Here is a 17146-nt window from a genome sequence, read left to right as displayed (position 1 = left end):
GTGACTTAAGGAAGGACACTGTGACCCCTAACCCATTCCCTTATCCTTCCTTTCTCACCCTTTTTAAAAGTCAACTTTATAAAGAGGATAACAGCTATTTATACATAGTTTTTTTTTATTGCTCCCTTCATATTTCACAATTTTCTATTAAATAAAAAAACTTAAATATGTTTTCAATATTTATAACTTAAAACAATTATTTTATTTTATTTTTTATATCCCTGACAAATTTTACATTATTATTTTTTAATTCTTATGTAGATTTAATTTTAGTTTTTATGAAATGTTGTCTCATAATCTTCGTTCCTTCATAGTTTTTAATTACTATTTTTAGTTCACAATATTTGTTTTAAATTAAATTAATAACATTTGTATCACATATCTTAAGAATTTTTTTGAAGCGTGAGTGAAGGTTATATTATAAGCAATTAATTAGTATCATAAAAAAAAAAATTACAAATTACGATATTTTTTAATTCTTCACTCCTTGGATATGGTTTAAGAAGCATATTGTATCAAACATGACATACAAACAACATATTTGGTAGCTTAACTTTTGTGTCTTAATGTTTGAGCGAGAGATGAATTAATGTACAAGTCTCAAATATGTGTGATGGTGTGTGATGTTCGTGCAACGCTCAAACGTCCTATGACAATGGAGGAGTTTTTTGAACATGTTAGATTTCTTCCAATAAGCAGATGTCACTTAAATGTTGATTGTAATGCTCAAGCGATTAACACTCAAATAACGAGGTGATTTCTAGAGTGAAACGAATGTTGTCTTGTGTATATCAATAATGATGCTTAAGCAAAAGAAGTTCACTCAAGCAAGAGAAGCTTGCTTAAACGACAATATGCTGAAATGTTAATGGTGAAATATTGTGTATGATGATTATACATGTTATATGCTTTTATACGTGTTGTGTTGCTAATAGGATGTACAAATGGTAAAATTAATTTTATATGCTTTAGAAAGATATATTATTAATGATGAGAGTATATATATATATATATATATATATATATATATATATATATATATATATATAGTTTGATCCTGAATGAGTGAAGTGATTGCATGAACTTGATACATGATTCAGTGATACCAGGATGATATAGTGTCTTAAGTGTGACAATAATAAATATAAAACTCTTGTTAAATGAGGTATTACAACATTAGTGTTGTGTAATTATATAGACAAATCTTCACGTGGTGAGAAATTAAAAACATTTACATTAGATGTACATATAACTTGATAATTGATGTTTTGTGCACCCTAACATCAAGAACACATGTCAATCAAAGGTTTAGTGAATTTAAAATATAACGCAATAAATTTTTATAAAACTTGTATATCATAATTTTAAAATTTATTGGAAAACACCTTATATCTAATAATCACATTTGTAACTACTATAGATTCATATAAAATATGATGTTACAAGTGTAATGGGAAACAATGATGTTAGGAGAGTGTGATTATAATTAATGAGAATATTAACATATATTAATTTAGATTTAATATAATTAATATATGTATATAGTTAATATCATATAATGGTTAAATCGGGTGCCTTAGATAAATCATATTTTCTAAAGACTAATTTGTCGCAAGTTAAGTTAATTATTTTAAAAAGAACATTGATCTTACTTTTATAGAAATTTAGTTTTAAGCGAAATATAAATAAATAAATGTATTTTTAAGGAGAACTAAATATACAAAAAAAAAAGTTGTAAACTAAATTTGAAAACATCCAAAACAAAAATCAAATCATGCCCTTAATTAGTTAGTAATGTTCTTAGTAATGAGAAAATTTTGTTAACTAATAATTTATAAATACTCTTATAAGTTTTTTTCAATAAAATACTATGAGTTCTGAAAGTATATAGTATTATTATGACATCTGAAAATAAGAAAATTAAATTTTAATTTATCAAATATTTTAATTAAAAAATGTCACTTCTTTTATTTTTTCTTCTTATTCATAAAAATTAAATAGGAAAATTTTTATTTATTTAAAAAATAGGTACAATGCAGAGATTGCAATCATCATAAAGGTGAAGAAAGAACACAGTACGGTAATCGTGCTCTATTTTTTAGATTGCGTTATATCCGTTGATGTGTCACCGTCAGAATAAAATTTAAAAGTTTAATTCCTTTTTCTTGAAAAAATAATAATTTCGTATAATGTTGCATAATGTAAAACAGCTGGAATTTATATTTGGTCATTTATTTACAAAGTAGTTATTAATAAAAAAAAAAGTAAACTGGTCAATACTGTGTATAAAATAAAGAATGGTTGGAAAATACAATTTAGCTGAATTGATTTTAAATGACTTTTAAAAAAATTAAAATTAAAGTTTTCTAAAATTATTGTTAATAAAAAAATCAATTATAACCGCCAATGAATATAAGAATAATAAAATTTAAGTTAATGAAACACAACCATACATAAATTTTTTCATATTAACTTAATTTTTTTTAAAAATTATATACAGTTGGTTAAGGTGATATAAGCTTAATTATTCATTAGAAACTTGATTTATTCAAAATATAAGAAAGAGAAAATTATTACTTGTTATTTGACAAATTTACAATAGAACAATCTTATAGTATTAATACCCTTTCTTAACAAACTTATAAATATTACTTTAAGATAATTGTATTATGTAAAAGAAATTATTATTTTTTAGATAAGAAGCACTCTTTATCTTAGAAAAAATATGAAAAATTGTAATTTGAGATAGAGAGATATTCCTTAAAAAAAAATAGATAACTCACTAGAATAATATTACTATCAAAGATAATTGATTTTTTCAGAAAAAAGGATAATTGATTATTATGTTACTTTATCAATCCAAAAAATATTTTAAAAATAATTTAATTAATTATTATTAAACTTTAAGCGAATTTTTCTGAAAGGTTGGATTTTTTTCCTATTACTTTTTTCCTATAATAATTCATTATTTGCAAAACATGTAAAGGTATTTTTTACCAATATAATCAATTGTTTTTTAAGATAGTTGATTATATAATCAATTATTTTCTAACTTAATAATTTATTATGGTAAAAAAATATAAACTATTTTTTTAATGATTTTTTTAAAATTAATTAATATTTTATATTTTGATTATACTATATAATAAGCAATTGGCACATCATATTTTGTCACACTTTGCTAAAAAAAAGTATTTTAATTTAAAAGTATTAAAAAATTAAATATGTAATTAAAATTTTGTAGAAATAAAAGTTGCTCATTAGCGAAATTATATAGAAAAAAATGTATTTAAGCCTAGATAAAATGATTTTTTAAGTTACATTGTTTTGTTTATACTATTTAAAAAAAACTAGTTCTAGAATAAACTTTAAAAAATATGAAGTTATATATTATAATTATTATGCATTTAAATTCACAATTATCAGTAACAAATTGAAGGAAAATGGTAATAAAACACACGTTAATTCTAGTTAAGAAAAGTTTCACCAGTGGAAAAAATTATCATAGATCTTTAGTTTCACAATTTTATCAATTATATTTAATTAAAAATTTACAAAATATTATGTTGAGAATGTTTTGGTTAATGAGTTTCATATAGTTATATGAACAAGTTCATAATATGAATCTTATTAGTTTATGGTTTGAATGTGATATTTTTTGTACTGCATTTATTGTATGGTTTATGTTTTGTAATAGGTGAAACACTTGTCTTAACTACTGTGGAAAAATTAGATATATGTGAGAAAATCAGGTATAAGATTTCTCAAATTTTTTTTAAAGAAAATGAATGTGCTGATAAACTTGTTAATTTAGACTTTATTTATAAAGAATATTTTTATTGGTATAATAGATTTACATCTATTATTTTCTTAGAGTTCTTTTTTTAATAGATATATATTACTTATGTACTCTTTTTGTTAATATACAAATTTTAGTATAATTTTTATTTTTTTTTAATAATATTTTTTTCATATAATGTCAAATAGTTATTGTTAGTTAAAAGGTCAATTAAACTAAGATATAAGTTTCATAGTTCAAAAATTTATAAAAAAGATATATCGATTTTAATTAGGTTATTATATTTTAATGCTGTTCATGCTATTATTACAGACAGGTTGGAAACTTGAAGTAAAAGACACGTAAATTCACACATTTCGCTTTTATTATCAACAATGCCTACTTTTTCAGTAAAAAAAAAAATAATACTTTTCATCCCTAATTCAACTAAATTTATAATATATAATATTTAATTTGCAGATATATCTCTTATTACAATGTTAGTTAAAGTATAATATCCATAAGTTTTCATTGGAGCATGTATATATATTTAATTTAATATGGCAAGATCTTTAAATTTAAGATTTGAATGTTGGATAAGAATATGGGTATTGAAAAATAAGAAAATACTTTATTATAATTAAATTATTTGTTAAGTTATAAAAGATTGTAGTGAAAATAACAAATTAAAGTACGAATTCTATAAAGTGAAATTTTATGATCTTAAAATGTATTATGCAACTCACTTAAAATTAAATAAGAAATAACGAGAGAGTTTAAATGCTTTAAGGATTTGTTTAAGTTGGTTTTAAAAAAAATATTATTTTAATAAATAATCATTATAAACAAAAATAAATTACTATGAATCACTATAAAAAAATTATTAAATAAAAATTAATTTTAAAAATAAAAGATAATTAGTTACTACATTAATTAAATTAAATATTATTTTAAATACTAAAAAATTATTAGTATCTAAAAGAATTTATATTATTAATAAATAGTTTCTAAACTTATTAATAAGTGATGATATTTTTGTAATTTTTACCATAGATATTACATTGGTTGTACTCATAACCCATGTAATATATTAAAAATCACAAAAAAAAAAACAAACACATGTAACATCGGTTGTACGGGGAACCGATATTATATGTGTTGTTTTAAAATTTTAAGTTTCTTAGTTTGACGTTCACTTTCCTCTCGTGCGTTTGTTTGTTTTCTCTTATCTTTCATTCTATCGCATACACACGGTTATTTGCATTTCCATTTTTGGTTTGGTTCTTTTGATCTTTGGTGACATTGACCGTGGTAGTAGGTGGTGCGAAACATTCACCGCTTCTTCTCCCTCGTTGTGTCGCGTACAGTTCACAATTGTTACGTTTTTCATTTTCGTTTTTTGGGGTTAGGTTCTTTGGAGCACCGAGCACACGTTGGCAGTGGTGGTGGGTGGTGCAAGAGTTTTGTCGCGCCGCTGGTTGGGGTTTGGTCTTCTTCTTTCAATGTTCTCTCTCACAATGTTATGTTAATGTCTCTAGTGATTTGCATTTGAGTTGTTTCAACCTTCGTTAAGTGTTCTACATTTTTGTTACTCTTATGTATATGCCTAGATATCTGTGATTTAATTTTAAATATGTTAGTTTTTAAAATGATTTTTTTTATCTTTCAATTTTTAAAATACTGCTTAGATTAAGATAAATATACATGTCTTGTCTTTATGAAGTTTAGATCGAGAGAATTTGTATTTGATTTTTTTATAACATTTTTGCTTTATTAAACATATATACTTGGGATGAATATTGGAATTAAAATTCATTTTTATTGATATGAGTATATTTTTAAATATAATTTTTCTTGTGATTTGTTACTGTTATTCTTTTCTGGTATGATTTTTAAAATTATAGGTTTGGAAATAATATTTTTTTAAGAATATTTTTAAAAAAATGTTACATATAATCCATGTAGAAATGAAAATATTACATCTGTGCTAGACAAAGACTGATGTAATATGTCTCGTAGAAGTCAATAAATAAAATAAACATGGATTATTATATTGATTTTTGTTTGAAATTGATGTAACATGTTCCTTATTACATCGGTTTCTTGGACAGAACTGATGAACTAGGTACATCCCTTTTAAAATTGAGTTTTTTTTTTCTCTTTAATCAAGTTTTTTTAATTCATTAATATTTAAAGATGTAACTTTTTGATATTTTACATTGGTTATAGAATCGTAAAATATGATAGATTTTTTACATCGTTAACATTTACATCAGTTCACTGATGTAATAAGTCTTGTAAAATTTACATAAAATATATTATTTGTCCTCAAATGATATTACGAAACAAATTCGAATTATAAAAGAAAAAAAAAAGTTCATTGAAATTGCAAAAAAAAATTAATTTCCAAGTAATGAATAATAAGAAAGTACCCTAGCTTTTATCATATATGAAGCCAACCCTTCTCCATACGAAGAAACCAACCCTTCTTCATTGTCTCTTTTTTTACCATATATGAAACAACAAACCCTTTACTTATTTTTTTACGACAAACACCAAAGTTGCAGAGGAAAAGGTACAAAGTCTTCATTTTCTTCTTTCTTTTTGCATAAAAAGGCATAAAATCAAGATGTAGCAAATATACAAGGTTTTTTTATTGATTAAAATTAATTAAAAACTACAAAAATAGAAGAGAGACTCGTTAAAGGTTTATAAATAGTAATTCTAAATTTTAGAATCAAAATTTATGTTTAACTTAAGTATTTAAATGGATATTTTTCTTTTAATTTTGAAGGAGAGAATAGTTTAATTAGAAAAAGAAATGTATTTATTTTTATTAATTTTGAAGAAAGTGATAAATGAAATAGGAGTGAAACACATGTATCTATGAGTAGATACGGTGGTTGTGAAACATGTTACTAAGAGTGTAACATTACCAAACGTTGGAAGTAGGGCATGTGACATCATGTGCACTGTCCAACATCTTCTCAATGGGAATGGTAGACATGTTTTTGCATTCAAATTTAGGGTTCATATTTCCATCTTTCTTATCTCATACATTTTCAACTACATCTCATTTCTACACTTATTTACTACAACTACTTTAAATAAAATAAGAATATATATAATATATATTTTTAAAAATTATTAAATAAAAATTAATTTTAGAGATAAAAAATAATTAATTTTTATATATTGACTATATTAACTAATTGGTCGTTAAATTTTGATAACTAATTAAATACTAATTTAAAAACTATTTTTTAATAATAGAAATTAATTTAAATATTAATAATTTTTTAATTTTTAAAATAATATATATTTTAGTTAATATAATAATTATTTTTTTTAAATCGATTTTTATTAATAATTTTCTAATAGTGATAAAATCAATCAATATATAATTAGTTTTTATTTATTTATTTATTCAACAGATTAATTTAGCATGGAACAAAACTTTGTTGAAATACCACTTAAATTCAATCTTATTAAACTTTATTTTTCTTTCTATCGAGTTAGGTTAGTATTCAACAAGTTTGATGAACCATACTCTGGGAAAAAAAAAACTAATACACCTCTTTATTAAAGTACTAGGAAGATTTAGTATTTTACACCTACATTACGAGACATGATTTTATTTCAATTGAGTAAGGTTTCTATAAATGTCAAAACCTTCCTTATAAGTATTTCATATATATATAATATATATATATATATGGAACTTGTGATATTTAATTAAATTAAAACAATTTCGTAACAGTTAATTTATGAGTTTAACAGTGAAAGATTTCATTATTAAGTATTTCCTTTTTTTTAATAATTGTTTTAAATGTAAAGATGACTTTTAATTGGTTTAATCCATAAATTTTAAATTGAAAGTGTTTATGTATTATGTTACAGTAGGAAATAAATATTAAGTTTGTCATTATTAATATGGTCTTGTCTAATGAAAAAAGAGAGTATCAATTATAACTAGGTATTTTAAAGTAATTGAGTAATGCTATATAAGTAATTTTAAATGATTAATATTTTGACGCATTTCTATTTAATATACTATAAGTACACATACTTATTTATTTTGACTATGAATTTAATATAAATGATGGCATAAAACAAATTTCAAACATCCAAATAAATAATCAAGATAACAGTAATTCGAAATAAATACGTCTTATCATCAACCATTAATCCTTTCAAAACAAGAAACTAAAAATATAATTCTTATAAAAATATAATTCATGAGTTTGGCACATGAAATAAAATTTATATACATATTTATTATTATGAAGTGGATTTTAAGTCTAACATAACCTTATAAAATTGACTTATAAGATAAAATTTACATTTACTTATACACTATGAAATATCATTCTTTCATTCAGATAGATTTGTGATCTCCAACCTTCTTTCACAGCGAGACCCAATTCGTGTATGAGACTATATATTTATAAGTGGTCTGATAGTAATCCGATAACGGATAACACATAGACTCAACACAAACATTCGTTAGAATAATTTCTAAATGATTTTGATTTTATAGTAAGAATTGAACTTGAAGTATAACACAACCTTATTTATATATATAAAGAAAATAGATGTGGTCATTTTCTAAACTCATAACTAATGTTAATAAAAATTAAATATAGATAAATTTTCTTTCGGATACTTAAAAAAATTTATAACTTATTAGAATACTTAAAGTAAAAGCTAACCATATATTAAAAATATCAAATTTATTTTAAGCCAAAACATTTATCTTTATGATGAGGTGATAGAGTTGTTAGAATATATATGAGTAAAAGAAATGCAAGTTGATGATAATGAAATTGGTTTCCAAAGGCAATGGGCAATTTTTTTTTGTTTTGTGCAAGAGTTGTTGGCATGTGGAGAAGGTTACCATAGGATTCCAAAGGTTATGATGAAAAAAATAATATTATTAAGAGTGTAGTGTGTCTATATTGAATGACATAACACATGTCCACAAAATGAAGCTATTTATTTATGTTCTTTTTTGAGTAAGTCCTTATTCAAAGACCCATTGCCAACCTAGCACTTGGCAAGATCATTCCATGATGGGACATCCCAACCACATTACCAAACCTTCACTTTCCAATCTTTGGGCCATACTCATCTACTCATCATCATAATACTTTTTAAATAATAATAAAATAATAATAATAAATTATTCTTTTATAAAAAATAAATATAAATCATTTTGTGAGTAGTTTAACCTAGTATATATATATATGAACACCAAATAATCAGTTAAACAAAATAAAAATATATCCCAATAAAATAGTAATAGTTTGTATTTTTAAATGTAGAATATTTATGACCACATTTCATTGAGTAAGGTGTCTGAAGTTATTACAAACTTGTTAATATGTGCTAGAATTTGTTGTGTAATGGTGAAGGTCTCATATGGTCCTTGTTGATGTAGAATTGGTCCATGGACCATGATCTTTACATAGACACAATTTTATTTCATAAAAAGTTTGGTGACTATGTCTAAAAGGAACCTGACCCAATTGTTAGACAAGTCAACCTTAGGGTCATGTTTTGAGCACAATTTGGTATTTATTAAGCTAATTCAATTGCAAAATGTTTTGGTATGTAAATTGTACATCTTTTAAGAATATAATTAAAATTAAAGATAATTTACATGTATTTTTTTTGAAAATTTGGTGAAATTTCGAGTTTTGTTTTCAAACGAGGTTGGAAAGAAGAGAATGATTCGGTTGGTTGATTTTCCACTACTTCCTCCTTCTTAAAATATCTCTACAACTTTTTCTTTTTACTTTTCCTCCTTGTTCTCGTATGCTTTAAGCTCAGATGATACCTGCAAAAAATACTCTGACGCTTTAGTGAAATCTCGATATTCGGTATTCGATGCTATAAGTGCAGAATGATGACATACCTTATTCTCAAAATTTGTGACTATTTATATGAACTTATCATGGATCCTTTGATATTGAGACATATTAGAATTTTGGACCATGATTAAGAGTGTATTATCTAATACATAATCGTTGTTTAGTTTTGTTAATCTTCTTTTAGGTATAATGAATTTGGCCATGTTAGTCGACCCGACCGGATACTGAGATCTTTACCTATCGTACGAACCCGACCAATACAATTTTCAAAACAAATAATACACTATATGAAATATTAAATGATTGATCTAATGATATCATCTCGACATACTCAATATCAAAACATAATTAATATTTTTTTAAACTTAATATTTAATATAAACACACTTTTTATATAATGATTTATTACTTCTCATTATTCTGTGTGACAAGTGATTGCTAGAGGTGAATTTTATATTTATCTGACACATTATTTTGAATTCAAATCTAACTTGAATCAAAAAAAGAAAAAATGAAATATTCTGAACTCAATGTTTTGAAACTGGGAGATATATATGTAGTCAATGAAAGTTTATTATGAATACAGAACTATTCAAAAGAAATTTATCATTTAAAAAAATATAAAACATCACATCAAGTTGAGACATCCAAAGCATAGTGGAATCTGTCTTGAAAAAGTAACTGAACATAATTATAAAACTTGTACGAATCAACTTTAGTTCAAATTAAGTTAATAGAGTAATCAAATATTTCTTAGTAGTACATTATATTATATTATATTATATAGTTATATAAAACATGTGAGCTCACAAAAATAAATCAAATATATACATACATATATATATATATATATATATATATATATATTTTAAGATATGGAAGTATAACTTCCTACGTAAAACACATAAAATTATTTTTTCTTCTAAATTTGTTTATGAAATTGTCCTAATACTATAGTGCGTCTTCTTTGGAAAAAATAGTATTGTCTTATGATTATCATAATTATAAAAATAAAAATACAAAAATAAACTAAGAGAAAATTCAATTAAAATATAAAATTGGTATTTCCATATATGTTGAATATGATTTCACATTATTTAGAAATTGAGACCAATACCGTTTTATATTTTTTTTTTCTTGTGATAAGTTTTAAAAATATTTTTTTTAAATTATAATAAAATATTGATTTTCAAAATAAATAATACATTGAATATAGTGATTAATCTTAACAATATTAACCTTAAAAAAATTTACTCTTAACTGTTAATATTTTTAAAAAAAATTAAACTCTTGAATGAGAATCACATAATTTTATAATTTAATTAATATAAAAAGTTAAATTACTGACATTTATTTATAGAATATTGTGTCCCACTTCTTACATATTTATCACCTGACGAAGAGTAGTCTTTACAACACTGTAGTTAATGCATTAAATGAAATTAGTTGTGGATGCAATTAAATCACAGCAGAATTATTAAAGAAATGAGTATTGTACGACTCAATTTATAAGAATATTCATGATTCTTTGCAGTGTAATTGCAAATAATGGGAAAATAAAATCTAGTAGAAGTAATTTATTTGTTAGTACATTTATATATTAAGAAATATTGAAGATACTCCTTAAACAATTACATGCATGTCTAAAAAATTAAAACGTAAAAATGTTATTTAGCTTAAATATTTTTTTTATATTTGTAATAAATTTTGTTCTCAAACGGGTTGATGTTGAGAGAACTATTACCTCTTTATTGGTCGGTCGGTCGATCTTCTATTACTTTCTCATTTTAATGAATGTCTTTCTTCTTTTCTTTCGCTATCCTCCTCTTCCTCGTAAACTCCCGATTCGGATGGTACCTGTAAAAGATACTCTGATATTTAAGTGAGATCTCGGTATTTGGTGCTCAGTGTAATCAATGCGTGATAATAACATATCTTTCTCTCAAAATTTGTGATAATTTATATGATTATCATAGACCTTTTGTTATTGGGTCGGATTAAAAATTTGAATCATAATTAAGAACGTATTATCTAATGTTTAATCACTGTTTGGTGCAACTAATCTTTTATTGGGTTTAATGAATCTATTCATGGTCGATACTAGCCGGATGCTAAGACCTCTATTTGTTGTTCGATACTGACCAATAAAATTTTAATTGTCTACTAGTGTCAATGTATTTTTTTTAAAAAGAAATTATCCATGGTGTTATACTTTACTGATTAAGAGTTAATAGTTTAATTTATACATTTGAATGAGAATCAGGTAATAAACAACTAATAATGCGATTTGCACTTTGACTAATGTTTCATGAGAAGACAACATCCACTTGTAATTAACTTCATTAATCTGATTTGCTATCTAATCTTCTTCTTGTTATTAATTATTAATTACTTTGTTGTGCAAGTATTGATTATAATATGTTAATCCAGATCCAATAAGGATCATGTGCTTGCCATTGAAGTTTGTATATAGAAAAAATACACAGTATCAAAATGATATATAAGCATTTCACATTTAAAATTCTCTCTCATATCTCAATTTTCATTAGTGCATTAGAACATGTTTATGATAATTCTGGTTTTCAAAGTGGATAGTTATGAATGTTATAGAGAGAAAAATTAGGTAATTTATGTTGTTTGAAGTTTCTAACTTTGAATTTCAGCTATTTGTTCAAGTAATAATTTTCTTATATGTCAAATCACTCTCCTATAATAGTTTAGCTTTTATATATATTTATTCATTCAATTCAAACATACATGATTATCCAATTTTTTTTCCTTAAAACTAACAATTTTAGAAAATTATGTATCAAATTAATTTTTAACATTAGATAACTTACTACCCAATACATAAACAATAAAATTAAAAAAAAAATAAAAAATTATGACGTGGCAGAAGTCGTGCCAAGTTGTGTCTAATTGACACGACTTTAGTATGACATGACAGAATCATGTCTAATTGAGACCATTTATGCATATGAAGTCATGTCGAATTGGCACGACTTGACTAAATTTGTATTTTTTTTTAAACGAATCCCATTTTGGTAAAAAGTAAAAAAATAACCCAATCATGGGCAAAAACCCGAATTTGAAATGAATTGATGTTCTTAATTTTCAATAAAATATTAATTTTTTATTTCTAATTTATCTCCAAATAAATTATATCAATCACTACAAAAAAAAGTCATTGAATAGAAACCAATTTTAGAGACAAAAAATAATTAGTTGCTATAGTGATTAAATTAAAAACCATTTTAGAAACTAAAATAACTCAGAAACCATTTTTTTTATAAAAGTTTTTATGATAGATATCATTATGAAACTTAATATCTTAGTTAGGCTAAGACCTCAAATAACAACAATCAATGAAATAATTTCACCATGAAATACTCTTTCACTTTTCAAGAACTAATAATTAAGAATGATAACATCCATGGCTGCAATGCAAGAACAATAACCAACAACCATAGTCAGATCTATACAAACCAAAAGGTCTGTTGGAAGCTCTAGTCAGGTAACTGTGAAGAGGTTGTGACTTCCTTAAAAAAAATTCCCTCAAACTATTGCTATTACACCAACACATTTAGTCTATTATGCAACTGCAACTTCTTCATCTTCAAAACTAAGATTTAATGTCTGTAATTTAAAGCCTGAACCTTGTATGGTTTCTACCAGACCAGAAGCCACTCCTGTAGCTTGGACAGTTGTCTGTTTCTTCAACTGAACAATAACACAGAAAGTCATCAATGATATTGCAGAAAAACTAGACTCATTGGACAATTAGATAGCCATATTCTGCATATAAAAAGCTCAATGGCAAGGGGATTCAGGAATATAATGTGTTTCAACAATTCAATTATGCCATAGGGATTTCAATTCCATTATCAAGAGTTTGGAGTTCAACATTTGAACAATTAAGCTTTGTGGCAATTGGCAATTGTATTGAAGTGTTTAAAGCATACCTCTAAAATTGCAAGTCCCTCAGAAAGCTGAACCTTCAAATCAGTAACACCTTCTGTCTCCTAGAAAAATATGAAACCATGATAACCAAGTGTTAAGGACAACATTGCAAAAGCATGAAGAAAGAAAAACTATCAATGTGACCACCAGATTCTTACATAAAAATATAATTAAAAGCTGTCTATATTGATAAAACCTTGATGGAAGGCATATAAATAAGAGTCATACATACCCATTGTTAGATTAAGCTATTGGTGTGGCTGGAAACAAAGAACATACTCCCCCTCACATCACCTCCATTGAGAAAGCAGTATTTGGCTGTATGATAAGTTTACTTTCTCCAAGGCCAAAATACTGTGACATGTTGCTATAATGACCATGTAATTTGTACACTTTAAACCCCATCATGTGGATGAGTTTACTACAATAGAAAGGAGAGGGTACAAATGCTCCAGCATAAAAAGGAGTTCCAAGTCTCACAGCTAAACAATACTGATGTGATTTAACCTCTTTCATTTCACCATCCTTTGATCCTCTCCCCACATTAAAATACTAGATTGACCATGGTTTTGCAAACATTTTTTTTTTCAATCAAAATTTGAATCTAATATATATATATATATATGATATTGGGTCTGAATAAACATCACTAACATTTGGTATCGGACTTTTAACCTCATACATCATCCTCTAGTAAAAGGAAACCAGCCAACAACAACGACTCAAGTCTGTTTCAGAGGAATGATTTTAAAACAAGGACCTAAATCATAGGAATTGTTGCTGCTATGTTCATAAAGGAACCAAAAACTAAATAACAACATGAGTAAACATATGAACATACACATAACCAAAGTTATATTTACATCAAGTTTACATTCACATTGAAGAGATTGAGCAAAATAGAAGATTCAAAAGATCAAAGAGATACCTCTAAAGCTTTGGTTAAAGCTGGAATAGACGATTCACTCGCTGTTCCCTCTGCCTTAAAATATGCAAAAGTAGACGTCAGTCTCAAGAAAAGTGATACAATTACAAACAGAAAAGGTATCTACCTGAAGATCCAATTGCACATTTTTTTAGGGGAAAAAATAATTCTACAACTCTAGAAACAATGACTTAAAGCCAGGATATCTAATCTGTTACAGATTTAGACAGCTAAAATGCTGATTAGTGTGAGCAAAAGTTTAGACCTTAGTTGATTGGCCCGTGTTGGGAGGGCACTAAGGTTAGTTATTGAATAACCCTCCATTTACCCTTTGAATGATATTATGTCAAACATATTGGAGCAACTCAGATACTTATGTTAGTTCTAAGTTAAGCTAAAATTGAAAATATCATTGCTGCAAATGAGTTATTATAGAAACTGCTTCTATAACCAAGTACAACCAAGGTTAATTAACCATTATAAAAACATTTTTTTCAAGTCAAAACAAGGGTTCTTGTGTGAATGAAGAGATAAAATGAAACCCACTAAAAATAAGTTACAAACTTGGGTTGAATTCTAACATTGGAGTGAAAATTAGTGAGGCGTTTAAATCAGTTCTTGCCTTTCAGACGCTCTTAGACCTTAAGACATGGAAATTGCCCTCCCTATAGGTCGCAAACATATATATATATATATATATATATATATATATATATATATATATATATTTCACTTCATTGGTCAAATTTGCCCGCAGCACTGTTAACTCCGGGACTAATTTGAACAACAAAATGCATATATCAACGTCTTAAGTAGTAATATTCATTTGTTGGGACTAACATAATGATGCTACATCTTTCATAGATTAGTTTGGTTATTTTCATGCTAATTATGGGATTAGTCTGGTTATTTATTCTAACTTACACGACTTGGTCCCGTCTGGATTGGCAAAGATCACAGCTTGTCCTATCCGTGTACAAATTTGATGCAATCCCCTTATAATGTAACACCCCAATTGCACGAAAAAGACACAGATTGATTCATTGGGTGAAAAAAAGATCAAAATTTGTGACTTGGGTTGGTCAGCAAAATTCATGAAAACTTCAATCCAAAGCCACATTGACAAAAACACACACTACATATGAGTTAGTCATAGTTCCCACTCCGATTTTTCAAAAGGGTATTGCAAATTCCAAAACAGCACCAACTGAACTAGAAATTGGCGTAGAAAAGGGAGAAAGAAAATGCAGTGGTGTACCTGAAAGAACATGGTGAGAGTGTCTGATGGGGAAACTGGAACCACAACGGGTTGCTGTTCCGAGATTGATGGCTCTGCACTCTCATCAGCGTTGAGTTCTTCTTGCCGGGTTTCTTCTTCCACTGCCTTCACCACGCGCTTCTTAACTGTTTGTGCCTTCAAAGAAGAACTGCGAGTGCGCAAGGGGAAGCTGCAAAAGAGAAAGGAGGGAGAAGAAGAGGAAGAAGAAGGAAGTGGGGAAGAAGAGGGGCGAATCGAATGCAGAGAGAAAGATGAGAACAGTGTGGCCATTTTCAAACACAGTCTGAGAAAGGAGAAGTTCCTGTTCTTATTTCCCACCCTATCTATCTATCTATCCAAACCAGAAAACATCCTTCTATTATAACACATAAATAAAACTAATAATTGTTTAATATTTTTTTATACATTTAAACTATTTTACCATCTATAATGTTTTCTTACCTCGTTTTTTTTCTTTACATTTTTTTATTAGTTTGCATATTTTATTTATTTAAATTTGATTTTCAGAAATCAAAATATTTTAGCAAACAAAAAATATGAGGCCTAGAGAACTATTGAGAGGATTCGTCTTCTTTCTTTTTGTCGGTCAATCGTACTACTCTTCAACCTCCTTCCTTGCTCTTCCTTTTAAGCCTTGACTCTCGGTCTTCTTGTAAACACTGAATAGAAATATCAAATATCTGTAGAAGACACCCCGATGCTCAAGTCAGCAAATCAGATTGGTACTCGGTTACTAGAGTCGGATTAGGAAGTTGGACCGTGATTAGGGTGGCATTACCTACTCCTAATCATGGTTTAGCTTTGCTAAGCTGTTTGAGCATAACTGAACTTATGATATCGGTCAACCTTATAGATGTGGGACGTGGCCCAATAGTGGGTCCGAGACGTGCCATTAGTCATACGGACCATACCAGTACAATGATGTTTTGCAAAAAATTAAAAACTAATACTTTAGTAAAGAGAAATCTTAAAAGCCAAATCTAAAGTAAATGAATAATAAGTTGCCCAATTTAAAACTAATCATGTTTTTACTTTCTAATATCTAAAATGAGTCTATTTTGGTTCTTTAATTTTTTAAAATATTTTTGTTTCTTAAATTTGAAAAAAAAAACTTTTAAATGGATTGTTTGACGAATACAAATGATCTTTAAAATCATTGACAAATTCTCTTTGCACCTCCATATTTTTTTTTAATTCCAACAATATCTTTCCGATTATGGTAGAAAATATAGTATTTTTATTTTCAAGTAGTTGTTTATACTGACTAGTGATAAACATTGGTGATTGAGATAAATTTTGTATTATTTTTACTTATGGTGTTATGTTTTTGT

The 17146-nt window shown here is 26.1% G+C and overlaps 1 protein-coding gene across 1 annotated transcript; it reads right to left on the bottom strand.

The window, feature by feature from the left end:
- Positions 1-13025: 13025 nt before the first annotated feature.
- LOC137836814 (Heavy metal transport/detoxification superfamily protein) lies at positions 13026-16177 on the bottom strand. Its single transcript, XM_068645563.2, has 4 exons — positions 15795-16177; positions 14540-14593; positions 13614-13673; positions 13026-13371 (listed from the first exon to the last, which is right to left on the bottom strand). The coding sequence occupies exons 1-4, from the start codon at positions 16083-16085 to the stop codon at positions 13243-13245; spliced, it is 534 nt and encodes a 177-aa protein (XP_068501664.2). The 5' UTR covers positions 16086-16177; the 3' UTR covers positions 13026-13242.
- Positions 16178-17146: the final 969 nt, after the last annotated feature.

Source organism: Phaseolus vulgaris, chromosome 4 (assembly GCF_051622355.1).
Source record: "Phaseolus vulgaris cultivar YP4 chromosome 4, ASM5162235v1, whole genome shotgun sequence".
Classification (NCBI taxonomy): domain Eukaryota; kingdom Viridiplantae; phylum Streptophyta; class Magnoliopsida; order Fabales; family Fabaceae; genus Phaseolus; species Phaseolus vulgaris.
This window is presented reverse-complemented; position numbering and strand designations above follow the sequence as displayed.

Bases quoted from the DNA above. Each gene is read 5' to 3' on its own strand.
- LOC137836814 (XM_068645563.2), bottom strand. From the start codon at position 16,085: ATGGCCACACTGTTCTCATCTTTCTCTCTGCATTCGATTCGCCCCTCT. The intron at 13,674-14,539 runs GTATCTCTTTGA...ATATTTTTCTAG, and splicing joins CTTTAACCAAAGCTTTAGAG to GAGACAGAAGGTGTTACTGA. The intron at 13,372-13,613 runs GTATGCTTTAAA...GTTATTGTTCAG, and splicing joins AGGGACTTGCAATTTTAGAG to TTGAAGAAACAGACAACTGT.